The following is a 16,484-nucleotide window of genomic DNA, read 5'->3' on the forward strand; positions in this document are numbered from 1 at the left end:
TTCACAGCAGTGTTGGGCCCAATTCGAACTGAAGGCAATTAATAAAGGAAGTTATTTGAATTTAAACTTCAAAAAGGGAAAAACATTTCAAATAAATAGCTTTTACATTTAAGTTTATTGAGAAATCATTGAAAATAGATGTAGTTTTTTCAATTATTGAATTGGAATTTCAGTTTACTTCCTGAATTGACTAATTTCAATTCGAATTGACCCCTACCCTGCTTCACTGTGTGCAAATCTCATTAAACTCTGTGTGTAGACTTGTGTATCTGTATGTGTACTATCCACACCCATATTCAAAAGGAGGCAGGGGAGTGTACCAATACTGTACTGTACACACCAAATGGTTGCAAATAACAGTGGCTCTGCTGTAGGGCCCTAATGTGAACACAAGATGGCTGTATTTAAGTGCACATGCCTTACCATAATCCTTACAGACAGTGGAAAATTCTCTCTGCAGACTCAGTGGTAAGTAAGGTTTAAATAGCTGCTAATGCATGTTTATTTTGAAGCTGTCATATGAAACCAACGATCATTGTATTACATATTCACAGATTGAATTAAAGAGTGATGATTGGGAAGGCATCACATTTGGATTTCCCTTCCATTTATGCTGCAGTGTTGTCGTTTCCTTTCCTTAGTAGCTGTCACTTAACCACTGACGTTGAGTCCATCTGAGTCCATCTACAACACGTGTGATCCCCCTACCAATTGAGCTCTCCCCCGTCAGACCACTGAGCACAACCCCCAACAGCCATAAAAGGCCTGAGAGAGCGACTGTTGCATTGAGCCCTGACTAAGAATAAACTAGGCTGTGGTGGGATAAGGTTACCTTGAAGCCCCCCTGTGCTGTTCTGACCTATACCCATGTGAGGCACCAATAATACTGGGTGGGCATTTCAGCAGGGATCTGCAGTCTCTCCCCTGCCCTATTCTTGGCTTTCCCCACTCCTGTTTTTCTCTCCTTCGCCATCATACGTATACCTTTTCTGCAATGCTTCAAAACAGGCAGCTTTGAAATTCCAATCACCTTCTCATTTTTTAACTTTAAAAAAACTACTTTTTCCGATAAATTCAACCTGTGGATTATATTGGTAAAAATAAGGGGCACTACCTTCATTGATACGGTCACAATTTCCTTAGTCAGTGGATTCCAATTCGATTTGAAAGACATTGCTAACCTCTTGAAAAAAAGCTTTCCAAACGACATACTTGAAATTAAGTTTTCATATCAACATGCCTGAAGCAGCCCCTGAAGGTACGTCTTTCAAAGCGTTCTGCATGTTCACTTAGTGTGGAGTAGAATTGTTTGCTAAAACATAGTTTGCATCATTAAAGCAATGTACTATTTCGATTACTTTTGTTTCTCTGGCGTCTCATGATGAGGAAATGTGTTGAAAGTTGATTGCTAAAAATACTGCATATAGTATTAGCAGTTTTGCCCCTGTAACATGACAGCTGAAGTGCCCGCTGTTTCAAGGCTATAAAGCATCTTATGATAGTATTTAACGTCTTTCTCCACCTTATGGAACACAGAAAAAAGGTTCATATTTAACTATGGGTGCTAAATAAAGTCTCCAGGACTTAGTGTTTGAATATAATGTGTGACGCAGTATTTGTCAGTGACTCCTAGCATTGTATCACAAGTGTCACCAACTGTGAGTATTTGAAAGGTCTGTATTGCTCAGTTGAGTGTGTGGTGTGTAGTTATTCATTCACCCTCCTTCATTTATTTTTTATTGGAGGAAGTGAATTATGCAATACATGAGCTGTGGTCGAATACCCATACTAACATGCTGTATACTACATACTTAATGAGTGTATATACTACATAAAATTTGTTCATTTTAGTATAGTGTAAACGAACAGTATCCTTTCAGTTGAGTGTGCTAGCGCTTCGCCTGTCTACCGGAAGTTGATGCTGTTGCTATGCAACCTCTTGCTAGCTTGTTAGCAGAATAAATGACTAGACATTTTACGATTTCAGGGGTGTTTTTTCCATTCAATCTGGAGTGCCAGAGTGCGCTCTGGGCACTCGTAAATACAGAGCGTTGTCAGATTGTCCGTTTGTAAATTCAGAGCTCTTGGAGCGTCGCTCTGGCTGAGGAGTAGAGTTGATCCGAGTGTTCTGACCTCACAACAGCAGTCAAGCACCCAAGCTAACTAGCTAACGTTGGCTAGCTACTTCCAGACACAAATTAAAGAACACCTCACTCTGACCATTTTACTCACCCTAGCAGAGCTGGTTAGGCTGTTTTCATATTATCCAGAGTGCTGGTGACTGTAACTGTGCTGCTGGCAACAATTTATTGACACCGTTTTTTGCCGACATTTACTGTGTGTGTGCGTGACAAGCTTTCCACCCTATGCCCTAACAGGATCTCCGTACCCGCCCCCCCCTTAAACTGTTCATCCCCTCCAATATCTAAAACATAATTTTTGCCATGGGGCAGAGATCATTTCTTTGTTTGTTTTACAGCTAATTTCCTGCAATTCTACCCATTTTTCCAAGGGGTTTTGAGACATTTTTGAAGTTTTAAAGCAAATTGGCTGCAATTCTACACATTTTGCCAAGACTTATGCCATGTTAATGATATGAGTGAGAGTGACTAACAAAATAAATGGGGGCCCCCTGGAGGTCAGGGCCTCTGGGCACATGCCCTGCGTGCTCGGTTGGTATTCGGCCATTATTACTACAAGTTTAGATAGCTGGCTAGACTAACTTACCAATTGTTAGCTGACATTAAGTGACTGTCAGTGACTGACATAACAGCAGAAAAACTGATGATGCGCAACAAATTTCGAAATTACACGTGTATTCTACTATTCTAACTGAACTGTAAATTTCGTCAATTTCAGCCAAACCCGTTGCTGACAGTAGAATGGCCTTACTGAAGAGCTCAGTGACTTTCAACGTGGCACCGTCATAGGATGCCACCTTTCTAACAAGTCAGTTTGTAAAATTTCTGCACTGCTAGAGCTGCCCTGGTCAACTTTAAGTGCTGTTATTGTGAAGTTGAAACAACTAGGAGCACCAATGTCTCAGCCGCGAAGTGGTAGGCTGCACAAGCTCACAGAACGAGACTGCAGAGTGCTGACGCGTGCAGCGATCGTCTGTCCTCGGTTGCAACAATCACTACCGAGTTCCAAACCTCTGGAAGCAACGTCAGCACAAGAACTGTCTGTCGGGAGCTTCATGAAATGGGTTTCCATGGCTGAGCAGCCGCACACATGCCTAAGATCACCATGCGCAATGCCAAGCGTCGGTTAGAGTGGTGTAAAGCTCGCCGCCATTGGACTCTAGAGCAGTGGAAACGCGTTCTCTGGAGTGATGAATCACGCTTCACCATCTGGTAGTCCAACAGACGAATCTGGGTTGGGAGGAAGCCAGGAGAACACTACCAGCCGAATGCATAGTGCCAACTGTAAAGTTTGGTGGTGGAGGAGGAATAATGGTCTGGGCCTGTTTATCATGGTTCGGGCTAGGTCCCTTAGTTAGAGTGAAGGGAAATCTTAACTCTACAGCATACAATGACATTCTAGATGATTCTGTGCTTCCAAATTGTGGCAACAGTTTGGCCCTTTCCTGTTTCAGCATGACAATTCCCCTGTGCACAAAGCGAAGTACATACAGAAATGGTTTGTCAAGATCGGTGTGGAAGAACTTGATTTGCCTGCACAGAGCTCTGACCTCAACCCCATCGAACACCTTTGGGATGATTTGGAACACCGACTGCGAGCCAGGCCTAATCTCCCAACATCAGTGTCCGACCTCACTAATGCTCTAGTGGCTGTGTTTCAACATCTGTTACACGGAGCGAACACAGGGGAACCCAAGAGCGGACTCAGATGCAGAAGCAGGGATGAATGAATCAAAATGTTTATTGTACACAGAGAGATGAGGAGTGCAGAACCGGGGTAGCTCAGATGAGTTACAGAAAAAACAGAAGTGTAGAGTGAGGTTGGAGTTGACTGAGTTGAACAGGGTAAACAGGTCCTGAGGGGAATCCAAGGCAGTGGTGGTGAGTGAAGTCCAGAGCAAGGTGGTTGGGTGAGATGTGGTACAGGAGACAGGAGCCAGAGAGAGCGGTAACTGCAACGAGAGGACAAAACTGTGTTATGCAGGGAAACAAGCACAGCAGAGCAATAGGATCTTGAGAACTAACAAAAGGCTAGGATAACAACTGACTGAGCAGAGATTACGATCTGGCAGGAATGAGTATATGTAGAGGTTTGATTTGCAGCTGGTAGGGATCTGCTCTGACTCCAGCACACCTGTCTCCAATCACACACACACAGAGCGAGAGAGAGAGACAGAGACAGAGAGACAGAGAGAGAGAGAGATGAACACCAGATGGCGTAGTGGGAGCAGATGTGACAACATCTAGTGAAAGGCCTTCCCAGAAAAGTGGAAGCTTTTATAGCAGCCAAGACGGGACCAACTCCATATCAATGCCCATGATATTGGAATGAGATGATCAACGAGCAGGTGTCCACATACTTTTGGTCATGTAGTATTTAATTATAGAGTGTGAACAGACCATTGAATGTTGATCCCGACTCACGAGTCTCGCCTGACCGTATTCTGTCAGCATCCACTCGTCATTCTGGAAGATTTTCTTTAAATGACAGAAACAAAGTTGAAGATGTGGTACTGTTTTGGTGTGTTTGTTTTAGCCTACCAGGGGTGCCGGGTCAGTGCCAGCGGCGTTTTTCATCTCGTTAAACTTGATGGAGTTGCCAAAAAATGTATTTCAACCAATGAAAAAAAAAGAAATGAATGAACAATCTGAGCGGCTGAGCAGAGGAGACCCAGTGCGTCCAAACAGAGTCGGATTAACAAATTTTGGGCCCCGGGGCACCTACCTCAAGAGAGCCCCCCAACCTGCCCAAAATATATACATTTTTTGGAGGGGTTTAAACAGATTTATTTAGGAAAACAGCTAACTTCCTGCATTTCAACACATTTTGCCATGGAGCAGAGAGAAAAATGTGCAGTCTTATTATGCTATTCTACAAATTACATTTAGTTGAAATAAATGATTGTTGAGGATGAATCGACCTGTTCTGTGGGAATTTCGCCTATGGTTTGATGCCATATGATGAGCTCTGTTGTACTCAAATCTCTGGGCTCCAGCTGTAATATTAATCAGCTGTCATAAGAGAGCTTTAGCCACATGTTTGTGGATAATAAGTCTAAGGTCCCATCCAGAAATAACCTCTAGGCAATTATCTCATTCTGAAAGGATTGGATAGGTATAAGCTAAGCAATATGGCAAAATGTTCACCACGTCTATCAGAGGGCAACATTTTTGAGATTACATTTGAGTCATTTAGTAATGTAGTTCGGCACCCAAAAATGCCTTGACTCTTCTGGGTCAGTTGTATGAACAGTGCTTCTCTGGAGTATGTTGTAGTATTGTGCAAAGGGTTCTGGGTTAGCATCCAGGGTAAGGAAGAAATGGATGGATTATGGGCGGGCCATATAAATAAATAAAATATTTAAATATTGATACTTTATTTTGACCGAGCATGGACAGAAAGACTCACCAATCTCACGTAAAGCATCAGAGCGAGCGAAACAGCGCCCTCTCTGTCTCAGTATGTGTAGCCCACGTATCTGATGTTGTCTGGCCAAAAACAGTATGGCATGACATACTCTTTTTGGCCAAACAGAATATGTATTTATTTTGGATTCCCATTAGCTGCTGCCAAGACAGCAGCTACTCTTCCTGTGCCCTCAGGCCCCTACTCTACTACCACATATCTACAACACAAAATCCATGTGTACGTGTGGGTATAGTGCTTATGTTATTGTGTGTTTGTATGCATGTGTCTGTGCCTATGTTTGTGTGTTGCTTCACAGTCCTCGTTGTTCCATAATGTGTATGTGTATCTGCTTTTTAAACAAATTTTACTGCTTGCATCAGTTACTTGATGTGGAATAGAGTTCCTTGTAGTCATGGGTCTATGTAGTACTGTGCACCTCCCATAGTCTGTTCTGGATTGGGGACTGTGAAGAGACCTCTGGTGGCATGTCTTGTGGGGTATGCTTGGGTGTCCGAGCTGTGTGCCATTAGTTCAAACAGACAACATGTTAATACTTCTCACAAATACAAGTAGTGATGAAGTCAATCTCTCCTTCACTTTGAGTCAGGAGAGATTGACATGCATATTATTAATGTTACCTCTCTGTGAACATCGAAGGGCCAGCTGTGCTGCCCTGTTCTGAGCCAATTGCAATTTTCCTAAGTCCCTCTTTGTGGCACCTGACCACACAACTGAACAGGTGTGACAAAACTAAGGAGGACCTGCCTTGTTGATAGTGCTGTTAAGAATGCAGAGCAACTCTTTATTATGGACAGACTTCTCCCCATCCTAGCTACTGTTGTATCAATATGTTTTGACCATGACAGTTTACAATCCAGGGTTACTCCAAGCAGTTTAGTCTCCTCAACTTGCTCAATCACCACATTGTTCATTACAAGATTTAGTTGAGGTTTAGGGTTTAGTGAATGATTTTTCCCAAATACAATGCTTTTAGTTTTACAAATATTTAGGACTAACGTATCTCCATTCCACCCATTCTGAAATGAACTGCAGCTCTTTGTTAAGTTTTGCAGTCAACTTCTGTGACTGTGGTAGCTGATGTTTATAGTGTTGAGTCATCCGCATACATAGACACATTGGCTTTACTCAAAGCCAGTGGCATGTCGTTAGTAAAGATTTTAAAAAGTAATGGGCCTAGACAGCTGCCCTGGGGAATTCCTGATTCTACCTGGATTTTGTTGGAGATTCTTCCATTAACGAACACCCTCTGTGTTCTGTTAGACAGGTAACTCTTCATCCATAATATAGCAGTGGGTGTAAAGTCATAACACATATGTTTTTCTAGCAACAGACTATGATCAATAATGTCAAAAGCCACACTGTAGTCTAACAAACAGCCCCCACAATCTTTTTTTATCATCAATTTCTCTCAGCCAATCATCATTAATTTGTGTAAGTGCTGTGCTTGTTGTATGTCCTTCCCTTTAAGCACGCTGAAAGTCTGTTGTCTATTTGTTTACTGTAAAATAGCATTGTATCTGGTCAAACACAATCTTTTCCAAAAGTTTACAAAGGGTTGGTAGCAGGCTGATTGGTCGGCTATTTGAGCCAGTAAAGGGGGCTTACGTTTCCTTAGGTAAGGGAATAACTTTTGCTTCCCGCCAGACACTTTCTAGTCAGCTTAAATGAACGATATGGCAAATAGGAGTGGTAATTTCATCTGCTATTATCTTCAGTAATTTGCCATCCAAGATGTCAGACCCCGGTGGCTTGTCATTGTTGATAGACAACAATGACAAGCCTATCTATCAGATACATAGGCTAAATATAGTAAGACAGAGGGGCGTTGTTCACTCGGTGTGGCATTTTAAGACACTTGTAAATTTAAGAAAAGTTGGTGGGGTGCACCGTGCACTGTTCGGATGCTAGAATTATTTTGGATGAACGTGCAGGGATGTAGTAACAGGGATGTAGTGCTTCCTTAGCACGGGGGCTAAATAAGTTCTAAATAATTAATAAGTGATAATGCCAGAGAAGCCGGTATTTGGAGGATATATTGGCATGGGTGTTGTTTGTCTCGGGCCGGCAAGCTGTGCCAATATCTCCTCTAAATACCTGATTCAAGGGCGTTATCACTTTTATACAACATGTTACTAACATATTCAAATAATCATTGACATATTTAACAAAAATATATATGTTAATTTGATGAATTAATTAGTAATATTTCATCCTTCCACAAGATATAGTCCCTACACTAATCTAGGGTTGCTACCCAAGTGGCCTGGTTGTTCGTTCTATCGGTTCAGTTGCCAGAGACTCAACCCAGTCGTTAAGTATTTTTGTTCTCTATCTATGGTCGTTAGTTTGCTCTAAATGTACCATTATCATACTGGCTGGTAACGTTCTTAACCCTTGCTTCCTAGCTAGCCAACAATGGCTAATTTACAGTCACGTCAGTCAGTGCTGCCAGAATAACAACAAAGAAGTGCATTTGCATTTGTTTAGGCTGTTTTCTAGTGACATTTATTTGGATACATTCATAACAATGATCTAATGAGGTGCAATTTTGCCTGGCATAAAACATTTGCTCTCTCGTCAGGACACTGTTGTTCAGAGGAGCTAGCCAACCACACAGCTAACAGAATCACTGAAGCTGGAAAGACTGCAAACTAGCTGCACTTCGTTTTGTTTGACATTTTCTCAATTAACATTTCTTTGTATATATCCATAAAAATTGATGCCAGCTGAATCATGATTTGGCATGGGTGTTCCGACTCCCGACTCGTTCATTACTTTGGGACAGCTGGAGATCGAATTTGAATATTGAAACAATGTTGAGGATGTCGGAGAGACAGACAGAAAGGTTTATACAAATCTCCAATGTTGAAAACGAAATGTTAGTCTAAAAGAAAAAAATTAATGTGAGATAATGTCTAGATGCTTTTTATAGTGGAGATCAAGTATATAAATTGCCTGGCTGTGCTGATGAGACAGTGGATTGCGCAGTCAGATGGAACAGAGTAAATAGGCATTTTAACATCAAAGATTTAGCTGGTGGTAACTTGTGGATTTGACACTGGCTGGAATGTGGTTTTAACCAATCAGCATTCAGGATTAGACCCACCTGTAAATTATATTTAATTACCACAAAAATTACATGAAAACGATACAATGATAAACTACACTGAACAAAAATATAACGCAACATGCAACAATTTCTAAGATTTTACTGAGTTACAGTTCATATAAGGAAATCAGTCAATTTAAATAAATTCATTAGGCCCTAATCACATGACTGGGAACACAGATATTCATATCTTGGTCACAGATACTGTAAGGGTCGTCGTACAAAGTGGACCAAGGCGCAGCGGGTTGAGTGCTCATTATAACTTTATTAGAACACTGACAAAACAAAACAAGAAAATGAACGAACGACAAACAGTCTTGCAGGCTACACACAGCAATGCAAAAACCACCTCCCACAATTCCCATAACAAACACTCCCCTATACATAGGACCTTCAATCAGAGTCAACGAGGAACAGCTGCCTACAATTGAAGGCCCATCCCAATTAACTAAACATAGAACTAAACACCCTAGATCTAACATAGAAAAACACTAACCTAGAACATGACCCATAAACCCCGGAACACTCTAAACAAACACCCCTTTACATAACACATATGCCAACAAACCCCGAACCACATAAAACAAACACCCCCTGCCACATCCTGACCAAACTACAATAACAAATAACCCCTTTACTGGTCAGGACGTGACAGATACCTTGAACAAAATGGTAGGGGTGTGGATCAGAAAACCAGTCAGTATCTGGTGTGATCACCATTTGCCTCTCCTTTGCATTGTGTTGATCAGGCTGTTGATTGTGGCCTCTGTAATGTTGTCCCAATCTTCTACAATGGCTGTGTGAAGTGGCTGGATATTGGCGGGAACTGGAACATGCTGTCATACACGTCAATCCAGAGCATCCCAAACATGCTCAATGGGTGACATGTCTGGGGAATATGCAGGTCATTGAGGTACTGGGACATTTTCGGCTTACAGGAATTGTGTACAGATCCTTGCGACATGGGGCCGTTCATTATCATGCTGAAACATGAGGATGAATGGCACGACAATGGGCCTTAGGACCTCATCACGGTACCTCTGTCCATTGAAATTGCCATCTGTAAATTGTAATTGTGTTCATTGTCCATAGCGTATTCCTGCCCATACCATAACCCCACCACCACCATGGGGCAGTCTGTTCACAACGTTGACATCTGCAAACCGCTCGCCCACACGACGCCATACACGCTGTCTGCAATCTGCCCAATACAGTTGAATCCGAGAGTCATCCTTGAAGAGCACATCTCTTTCATCGAAAGTGAGCATTTGCCCACTGAAGTCAGTTAGGATGCCCGAACTGCAGTCAGGTCAAGACTCTGGTGAGGAAAACAAGCACACAGATGAGCTTTCCTGAGACGGTTTCTGACAGTTTGTGTGTAAGTCATTCGGTTGTGCAGTTCCATAGAACTGCCCAGATTCTGCCTAGTTCTGGCCGTCCGACCAAACTGAGCAACCGGGGCAAGAAGGACCTTGGTCAGGGAGGTGACCAAGAACCCAATGACCACTCTGACAGAACTTCAGAGTTCCTTGGCTGAGATGGGAGAACCTGCCAGAAGGACAACGTCTCTACAGCACTTCACCAATCTAGACTTTATGGGAGAGCAGCCAGATGGAAGCCACTCCTGAAACACATGACAGCACCCCTGGAATTTGCAAAAATACACGTGAAGGACTCTGAGATCATAAGGCAAATTATTATGTGGTCGGATGAGACAAACATTTTACTCTTTGGTCTGAATGCAATGCGCTGTCTGGAGAAAACCAGGCACAGCTCATCACCTGTCTAACACCATCCCTACCGTGAAGCATGGTGGTGGCATCATTATGTTATGGGGATGCTTTTTAGTGGCAGGGAGACAATGAATGGAGCCAAATACAGGCTAGTCCTTGATGAGAACCTGCCTCAGAGTACTAACAACCTTAGACTGGGGCAAAGATTTACGTTCTAACAGGACAATGACCCCAATCATACAGCTAAAGCAATGCTGGAATGGCTTCAGAACAAGAAAGTGAAAGTCCTCGAGTGGCACAGCCAAAGCCCAGACGAATCCCAATGAATCTAATTTGTAACTCACCACCTGGATTCGGTCTTAGGTAGCAAAATTTGAAATGGTGTGTTTTACATTGGATAAAAGTAGAGACGCAGAGCTACAAAATGATATATCATACACTGCATTTTTTAGGAATGGGAAAGTAATTCTGCTTTGAAAGTTGATAAACTTGTAAACTTAATTTTGAGAAAACGGCATTTGAATGTTTTGCTATGTAGTGAAGAGCTCTTCTTTGTCTACACCCATTCAGCATCGTTCACACCCTCTTAAGCTTTAGCCCCATCCATATCGTTTTGCTCTCAGAGCGTTCAGAGCACACACTTGACGCTCTGGACAATTATTTGTTTACCTCTGGATAACATGAAAACAGCCTAACCAGCTCTGCTGGCAACAATTTCATAACGATTTTTTGCCGACGTTTACTGACACCGTGTTACAAATGCCTCCTAGTAGGAGGGGGGTGCAGGAATCAGGAGCAGGAGAGCAAGGAAGTTCCAGTGGCACAAAACGTTTAACCTCTATGGGCTAGGTGGGACGCTAGCGTGCCACCCGTGGTGCACTCCATCAACAGCAGGTGCATTTCAAGAGCGGCAAATTTGAATCCAAATAAATGTCAAAATTCAAATTTTTCAAACATACAACTATTTTACACCCTTTGAAAGATAAACATCTCCTTAATCTAACCACGTTTTACGATTTCAAAAAGGTTTTACGGCGAAAGCATAAATTTAGAGTATGTTAGGACAGTACATTTACAAGAGTTGTGTGTAATGTTTTGTCAATTCAAAGACAGGGTCACCAAAACCATAAAACCAGCTAAAATGATGCACTAACCTTTTACAATCTCCATCAGATGACACTCCTAGGACATTATGTTAGACAATGCATGCATTTTTAGTTCTATCAAGTTCATATTTATATCCAAAAACAGCGTTTTACTATGGCATTGATGTTGAGGAAATCGTTTCCCTCCAATAACCGGCAGTCAAGTCAGCACCACTAATTAAATAATTAAAATTAGAAAACATTGGTAAAATATTATATTGTCATTTAAAGAATTATAGATTTACATCTCTTGAACGCAATCAACTTGCCAGATTTAAAAATAACCTTACTGGGAAATCACACTTTGCAATAATCTGAGCACTGCGCCCAGAAAAATACGCGCGTTGCGATACAGACTAGACGTCATGTTGGGGAGATCTAAAATCGAAAATACTATGTAAATAATCCATTACCTTTGATTCTCTTCATCAGATGTCACTTCCAGGTATCACAGGTCCATAACGAATGTAGTTTTGTTCAAAAAAGCTCATCATTTATGTCCAAAAATCTCCGTCTTGTTAGCACATGATCTAAGCCAGCCGGACTTCTCGTCACGAACGAGGGGAAAAAATATATTTACGTTCGTTCAAACATGTCAAACGTTGTATAGCATAAATCATTAGGGCCTTTTTAACCAGAACATGAATAATATTCAAGGTGGACGAATGCATACTCTTTTATAACGTATTGGAACGAGGGTACCCAACATGAACTCGCGCGCCAGGTGTCTAATGGGCCATCATCGTTCCATGGCTCTTGTTCGGTCAGATCTCCCTCCAGAAGACTCAAAACACTTTGTAAAGGCTGGTGACATCTAGTGGAAGCAATAGGAAGTGCCAAAATATTCCTCAGCCCCTGTGTTTTTCAATGGGATAGGTTTAAAGGTAATACAACACATCAGGTATCCACTTCCTGTCAGAAAATGTCTCAGGGTTTTGCCTGCCAAATGAGTTCTGTTATACTCACAGACACCATTCAAACAGTTTTAGAAAATTTAGGGTGTTTTCTATCCATATGTAATAAGTATATGCATATTCTAGTTACTGGGTAGGAGTGGTAACCAGATTAAATCGGGTATGTTTTTTTATCCAGCCGTGTCAATACTGCCCCCTAGCCCTAACAGGTTTTAATATGGTAGTCCCAGACTCAAATACAACATGAGGAAAAAACATGCACAAAACGAAGTCGCCACACACATGAAAACTAATTGCACACACGGAGGAGAAACCTCGACTCCTAAACAAAGTCTCGAAAAACGGTAACACTACCGAATAAAACGAAAACCCCAAGGTGCAGACACGCACCCCTAACGTGAAACACATACAAACAATCCCGCACAAAGACTAGCATGCACCGGGGTGTAAATAAACCCACTGAAATCAACTAAATAAACACAGGTGTGAAAAAACAGACAGACTCAAACAAAAAGGAAAAATGGATCGGTGGCAGCTAGTAGGCCGGCAATGACGACCGCCGAGCACCGCCCGAACAGGGAGAGAAGCCACCTTCGGTGGAAGTCGTGACACACCAACCATATTCAACGGGTGTTGTATGCTTTAGCTTTCTGGCGCAGGCGTTCCGCTAGCGACCCACCTCGACAACATCCGGTGAAATTGCAGAGCGCCAAATTCAAAATACAGAAATAGTCATAATAAGCATTCATAAAAAATCCAAATCTTTTACATCGGCTTAAAGATTAACTTACATTTACATTTACATTTAAGTCATTTAGCAGACGCTCTTATCCAGAGCGACTTACAAAATGGTGCATTCACCTTATGATATCCAGTGGAACAACCACTTTACAATAGTGCATCTAAATCTTTTAAGGGGGGGGGTTAGAAGGATTACTTTATCCTATCCTAGGTATTCCTTAAAGAGGTGGGGTTTCAGGTGTCTCCGGAAGGTGGTGATTGACTCCGCTGTCCTGGCGTCGTGAGGGAGCTTGTTCCACCATTGAGGTGCCAGAGCAGCGAACAGTTTTGACTGGGCTGAGCGGGAACTGTGCTTCCTCAGAGGTAGGGGGGCCAGCAGGCCAGTGGTGGATGAACGCAGTGCCCTTGTTTGGGTGTAGGGCCTGATCAGAGCCTGAAGGTATGGAGGTGCCGTTCCCTTCACAGCTCCGTAGGCAATCACCATGGTCTTGTAGCGGATGCGAGCTTCAACTGGAAGCCAGTGGAGAGAGCGGAGGAGCGGGGTGACGTGAGAGAACTTGGGAAGGTTGAACACGAGACGGGCTGCGGCGTTCTGGATGAGTTGTAGGGGTTTAATGGCACAGGCAGGGAGCCCAGCCAACAGCGAGTTGCAGTAATCCAGACGGGAGATGACAAGTGCCTGGATTAGGACCTGCGCCACTTCCTGTGTGAGGCAGGGTCGTACTCTGCGAATGTTGTAGAGCATGAACCTACAGGATCGGGTCACCGCCTTGATGTTAGTGGAGAACGACAGGGTGTTGTCCAGGATCACGCCAAGGTTCTTAGCACTCTGGGAGGAGGACACAAGGGAGTTGTCAACCGTGATGGCGAGATCATGGAACGGGCAGTCCTTCCCCGGGAGGAAGAGCAGCTCCGTCTTGCCGAGGTTCAGCTTGAGCTGGTGATCCGTCATCCACACTGATATGAACTGAACTTCTTGTTAAACCAGCCGCTTTGTCAGATTTCAAAAAGGCTTTACGGCGAAAGCATACCATGCGATTATCTGAGGACAGCACCCCGCTTACAAAAGTATACAAACATTTTACAACCAAGTAAAGGAATTACAAAAGTCAGAAATAGCGATGGTGTTCAGCGATGATGTATACGGATACATCATCATGCATGATGGACGCGTCTCCATGTCACGTATGCCATGCCACAGTTTTCCTTAGTTTGAATATGTAATCTGTTTTCTCCATCTCTTTAGCTTTCATTCTCTAATTCCACTGATTTCAAAACTCGATCCCCCAGAAAGTGAAGAGCAACACTTATGCAGCACCACTACACAATAAAAAAAATTTAAAAGCCGCATTCGATAGGATTATCAACACAGACTGACCAGCTCAAATAGACAGAAGCCTTCATATATGTCAGACCAATCCAAACTCCTCTCTCAGCATGCCTAGCCCACTCATTATCTCAGCCAATCATGGCTAGTGGGAAGGTTGTTGACTTTTTCTGTGGCTTAACAAACAAGGCTCATAATTTAACATTTGTATTCGTATTTACAGATGGCATACAACTTTGTTATTAAGGCACATGAAAATGTTAAAATGTCTCTCCTGTGACTTGTGACATACGCCTAGCTTCCTGAAACGGGTCACATTTAACAGAGATTGAGAAAAGGAGAAAATCCCCAAATCCACATGTGGAAAGCTGATAGACATACCCAAGATGAGTTGGTAATACATTTTTACAGTTAAATGATGGCTTTACGATAAAACCCTTTTTTTTATCACCCATGAAGAAAACATGCCCCCATATGAAAATGAAATGCCCGTCCAACTGGTTCTGGCACCACCCCAGAATAGGTAACGCTAAAAACCATCAACTACATCCACCTCCCTTTGACCTCCTCTGCAGCAACCCCAGAAGTTGACTGAGTCAACTTTGCACATCCGAGTCACTGGCATCACTATAACAAAGTGAGGTCCGTCCCTGTCTGGATGGGGCCTTAGACTTATTATCCACAACAAACATGTGGCTAAAGCTGTCTTAAGACAGCTGAGGGATAATACTAGTAGCATTTTTATTTTAGAGTGTATAATAAGGGTATCAAAAATACCTGAGGATTTATCCATCTAGAGGACAGTAAATAACCTATTGAATGTGAAACTATTTGTGTTGTATTTATTTGTGTTAATTGGGTATTGGAAACAATTATACTGCCATGCACTTAACAGGACGTGTACATATTACAAACTTTGTGGCATATTTAAAGATATCACTACTATAATAGGAAATATCACTGACATAATAGCTACCTGATTTGTTGAATTGCTACTCCTCACTCAGCCTAAGATGAATCACTAGTATAGAGTAAGTATGACTATCATGCATTACTGGCAGCAATTTAAAGCTTTCTCATGCTTCCAGGTGCAGCGGTGGAGTCCATCTCAGCTGCTGTAGCCGATGGGCTGAATGGGAATGTGGTGCCCCCATCATCCCCTCCTAAGGCCCAAGGGTTTGGAATACTCAAGAAACTAACCTTTTCTGTAGAGTTAGTGGTTACTATCAGCCTCCTTCTCTCCTGGATTACTGCAGGCTTCATGATGTTTGACGTTGTAGAATATAAAGGGGTTACTGGTAAGTCTATCTTTCTTTGACATTTGTTAAGTCTTATGGAGACCATTAGTTTGATAATATTTGAATGTATTTCATGTTAAACAGTATTATTTACGTTTTTTCCCAAACCCTTACCCTAACCCTAGTCCCCAATGTTTGTCCCAATGCTTTTTTGCAGATATTCAAGACGTAGTTTTGGATCCCATGAAAGCTGTTAATGATGCTGTAGAGGGAATGTCCAACATGTTCTATGAGGCTCAAGGTACCTATATGTATCTTGTAATATTTTTTATGCAGAATTCTGTCCAATTTAAAAACTGTGTAAAACAATATACTTTTTCTTACTGTGTCCTCAGAATGTGCATTTGCTCCTCATTTGAGTTTGGACCACATGAATGCTGTCAAAGATGTAAAAGATTTATTTGTGGACTTCCTCTCTGATGATGACGGTATAAGGATGCCCAATGGTGTTAAAGTGGTCTTATGTTCTTGAAATGTTTTTGGATTTTTTTGGGGGGGGATGTTAAATTAGTTTTTTGTTTTCTTATTTTAATGAATGTTAGGCCGTGATTCAAAGCAACACAGATGCATGATTTTGCACTGTACTTGACTTTGCACTGCAATCTTGATTAGTAGTTGTAACTTCCTTTCACGGAAATGCATCACA

The 16,484-nt window shown here is 42.2% G+C and overlaps 1 protein-coding gene across 1 annotated transcript in view; it reads left to right on the top strand.

Moving 5' to 3' along the window:
• Positions 1 to 879: 879 nt before the first annotated feature.
• Positions 880 to 16,484, top strand: part of si:ch211-266g18.10 (titin) — a 238,728-nt gene continuing 223,123 nt past the window's right edge. The window contains exons 1-4 of the mRNA XM_045688945.1: positions 880 to 1,258; positions 15,629 to 15,838; positions 15,996 to 16,079; positions 16,174 to 16,266. Of these exons, the coding sequence (XP_045544901.1) occupies positions 1,237 to 1,258; positions 15,629 to 15,838; positions 15,996 to 16,079; positions 16,174 to 16,266 (409 nt within the window). The 5' untranslated portion in view covers positions 880 to 1,236. The remainder of the gene's footprint in view (positions 1,259 to 15,628; positions 15,839 to 15,995; positions 16,080 to 16,173; positions 16,267 to 16,484) is intronic.

This window comes from Salmo salar, chromosome ssa11, assembly GCF_905237065.1.
Source record: "Salmo salar chromosome ssa11, Ssal_v3.1, whole genome shotgun sequence".
Classification (NCBI taxonomy): domain Eukaryota; kingdom Metazoa; phylum Chordata; class Actinopteri; order Salmoniformes; family Salmonidae; genus Salmo; species Salmo salar.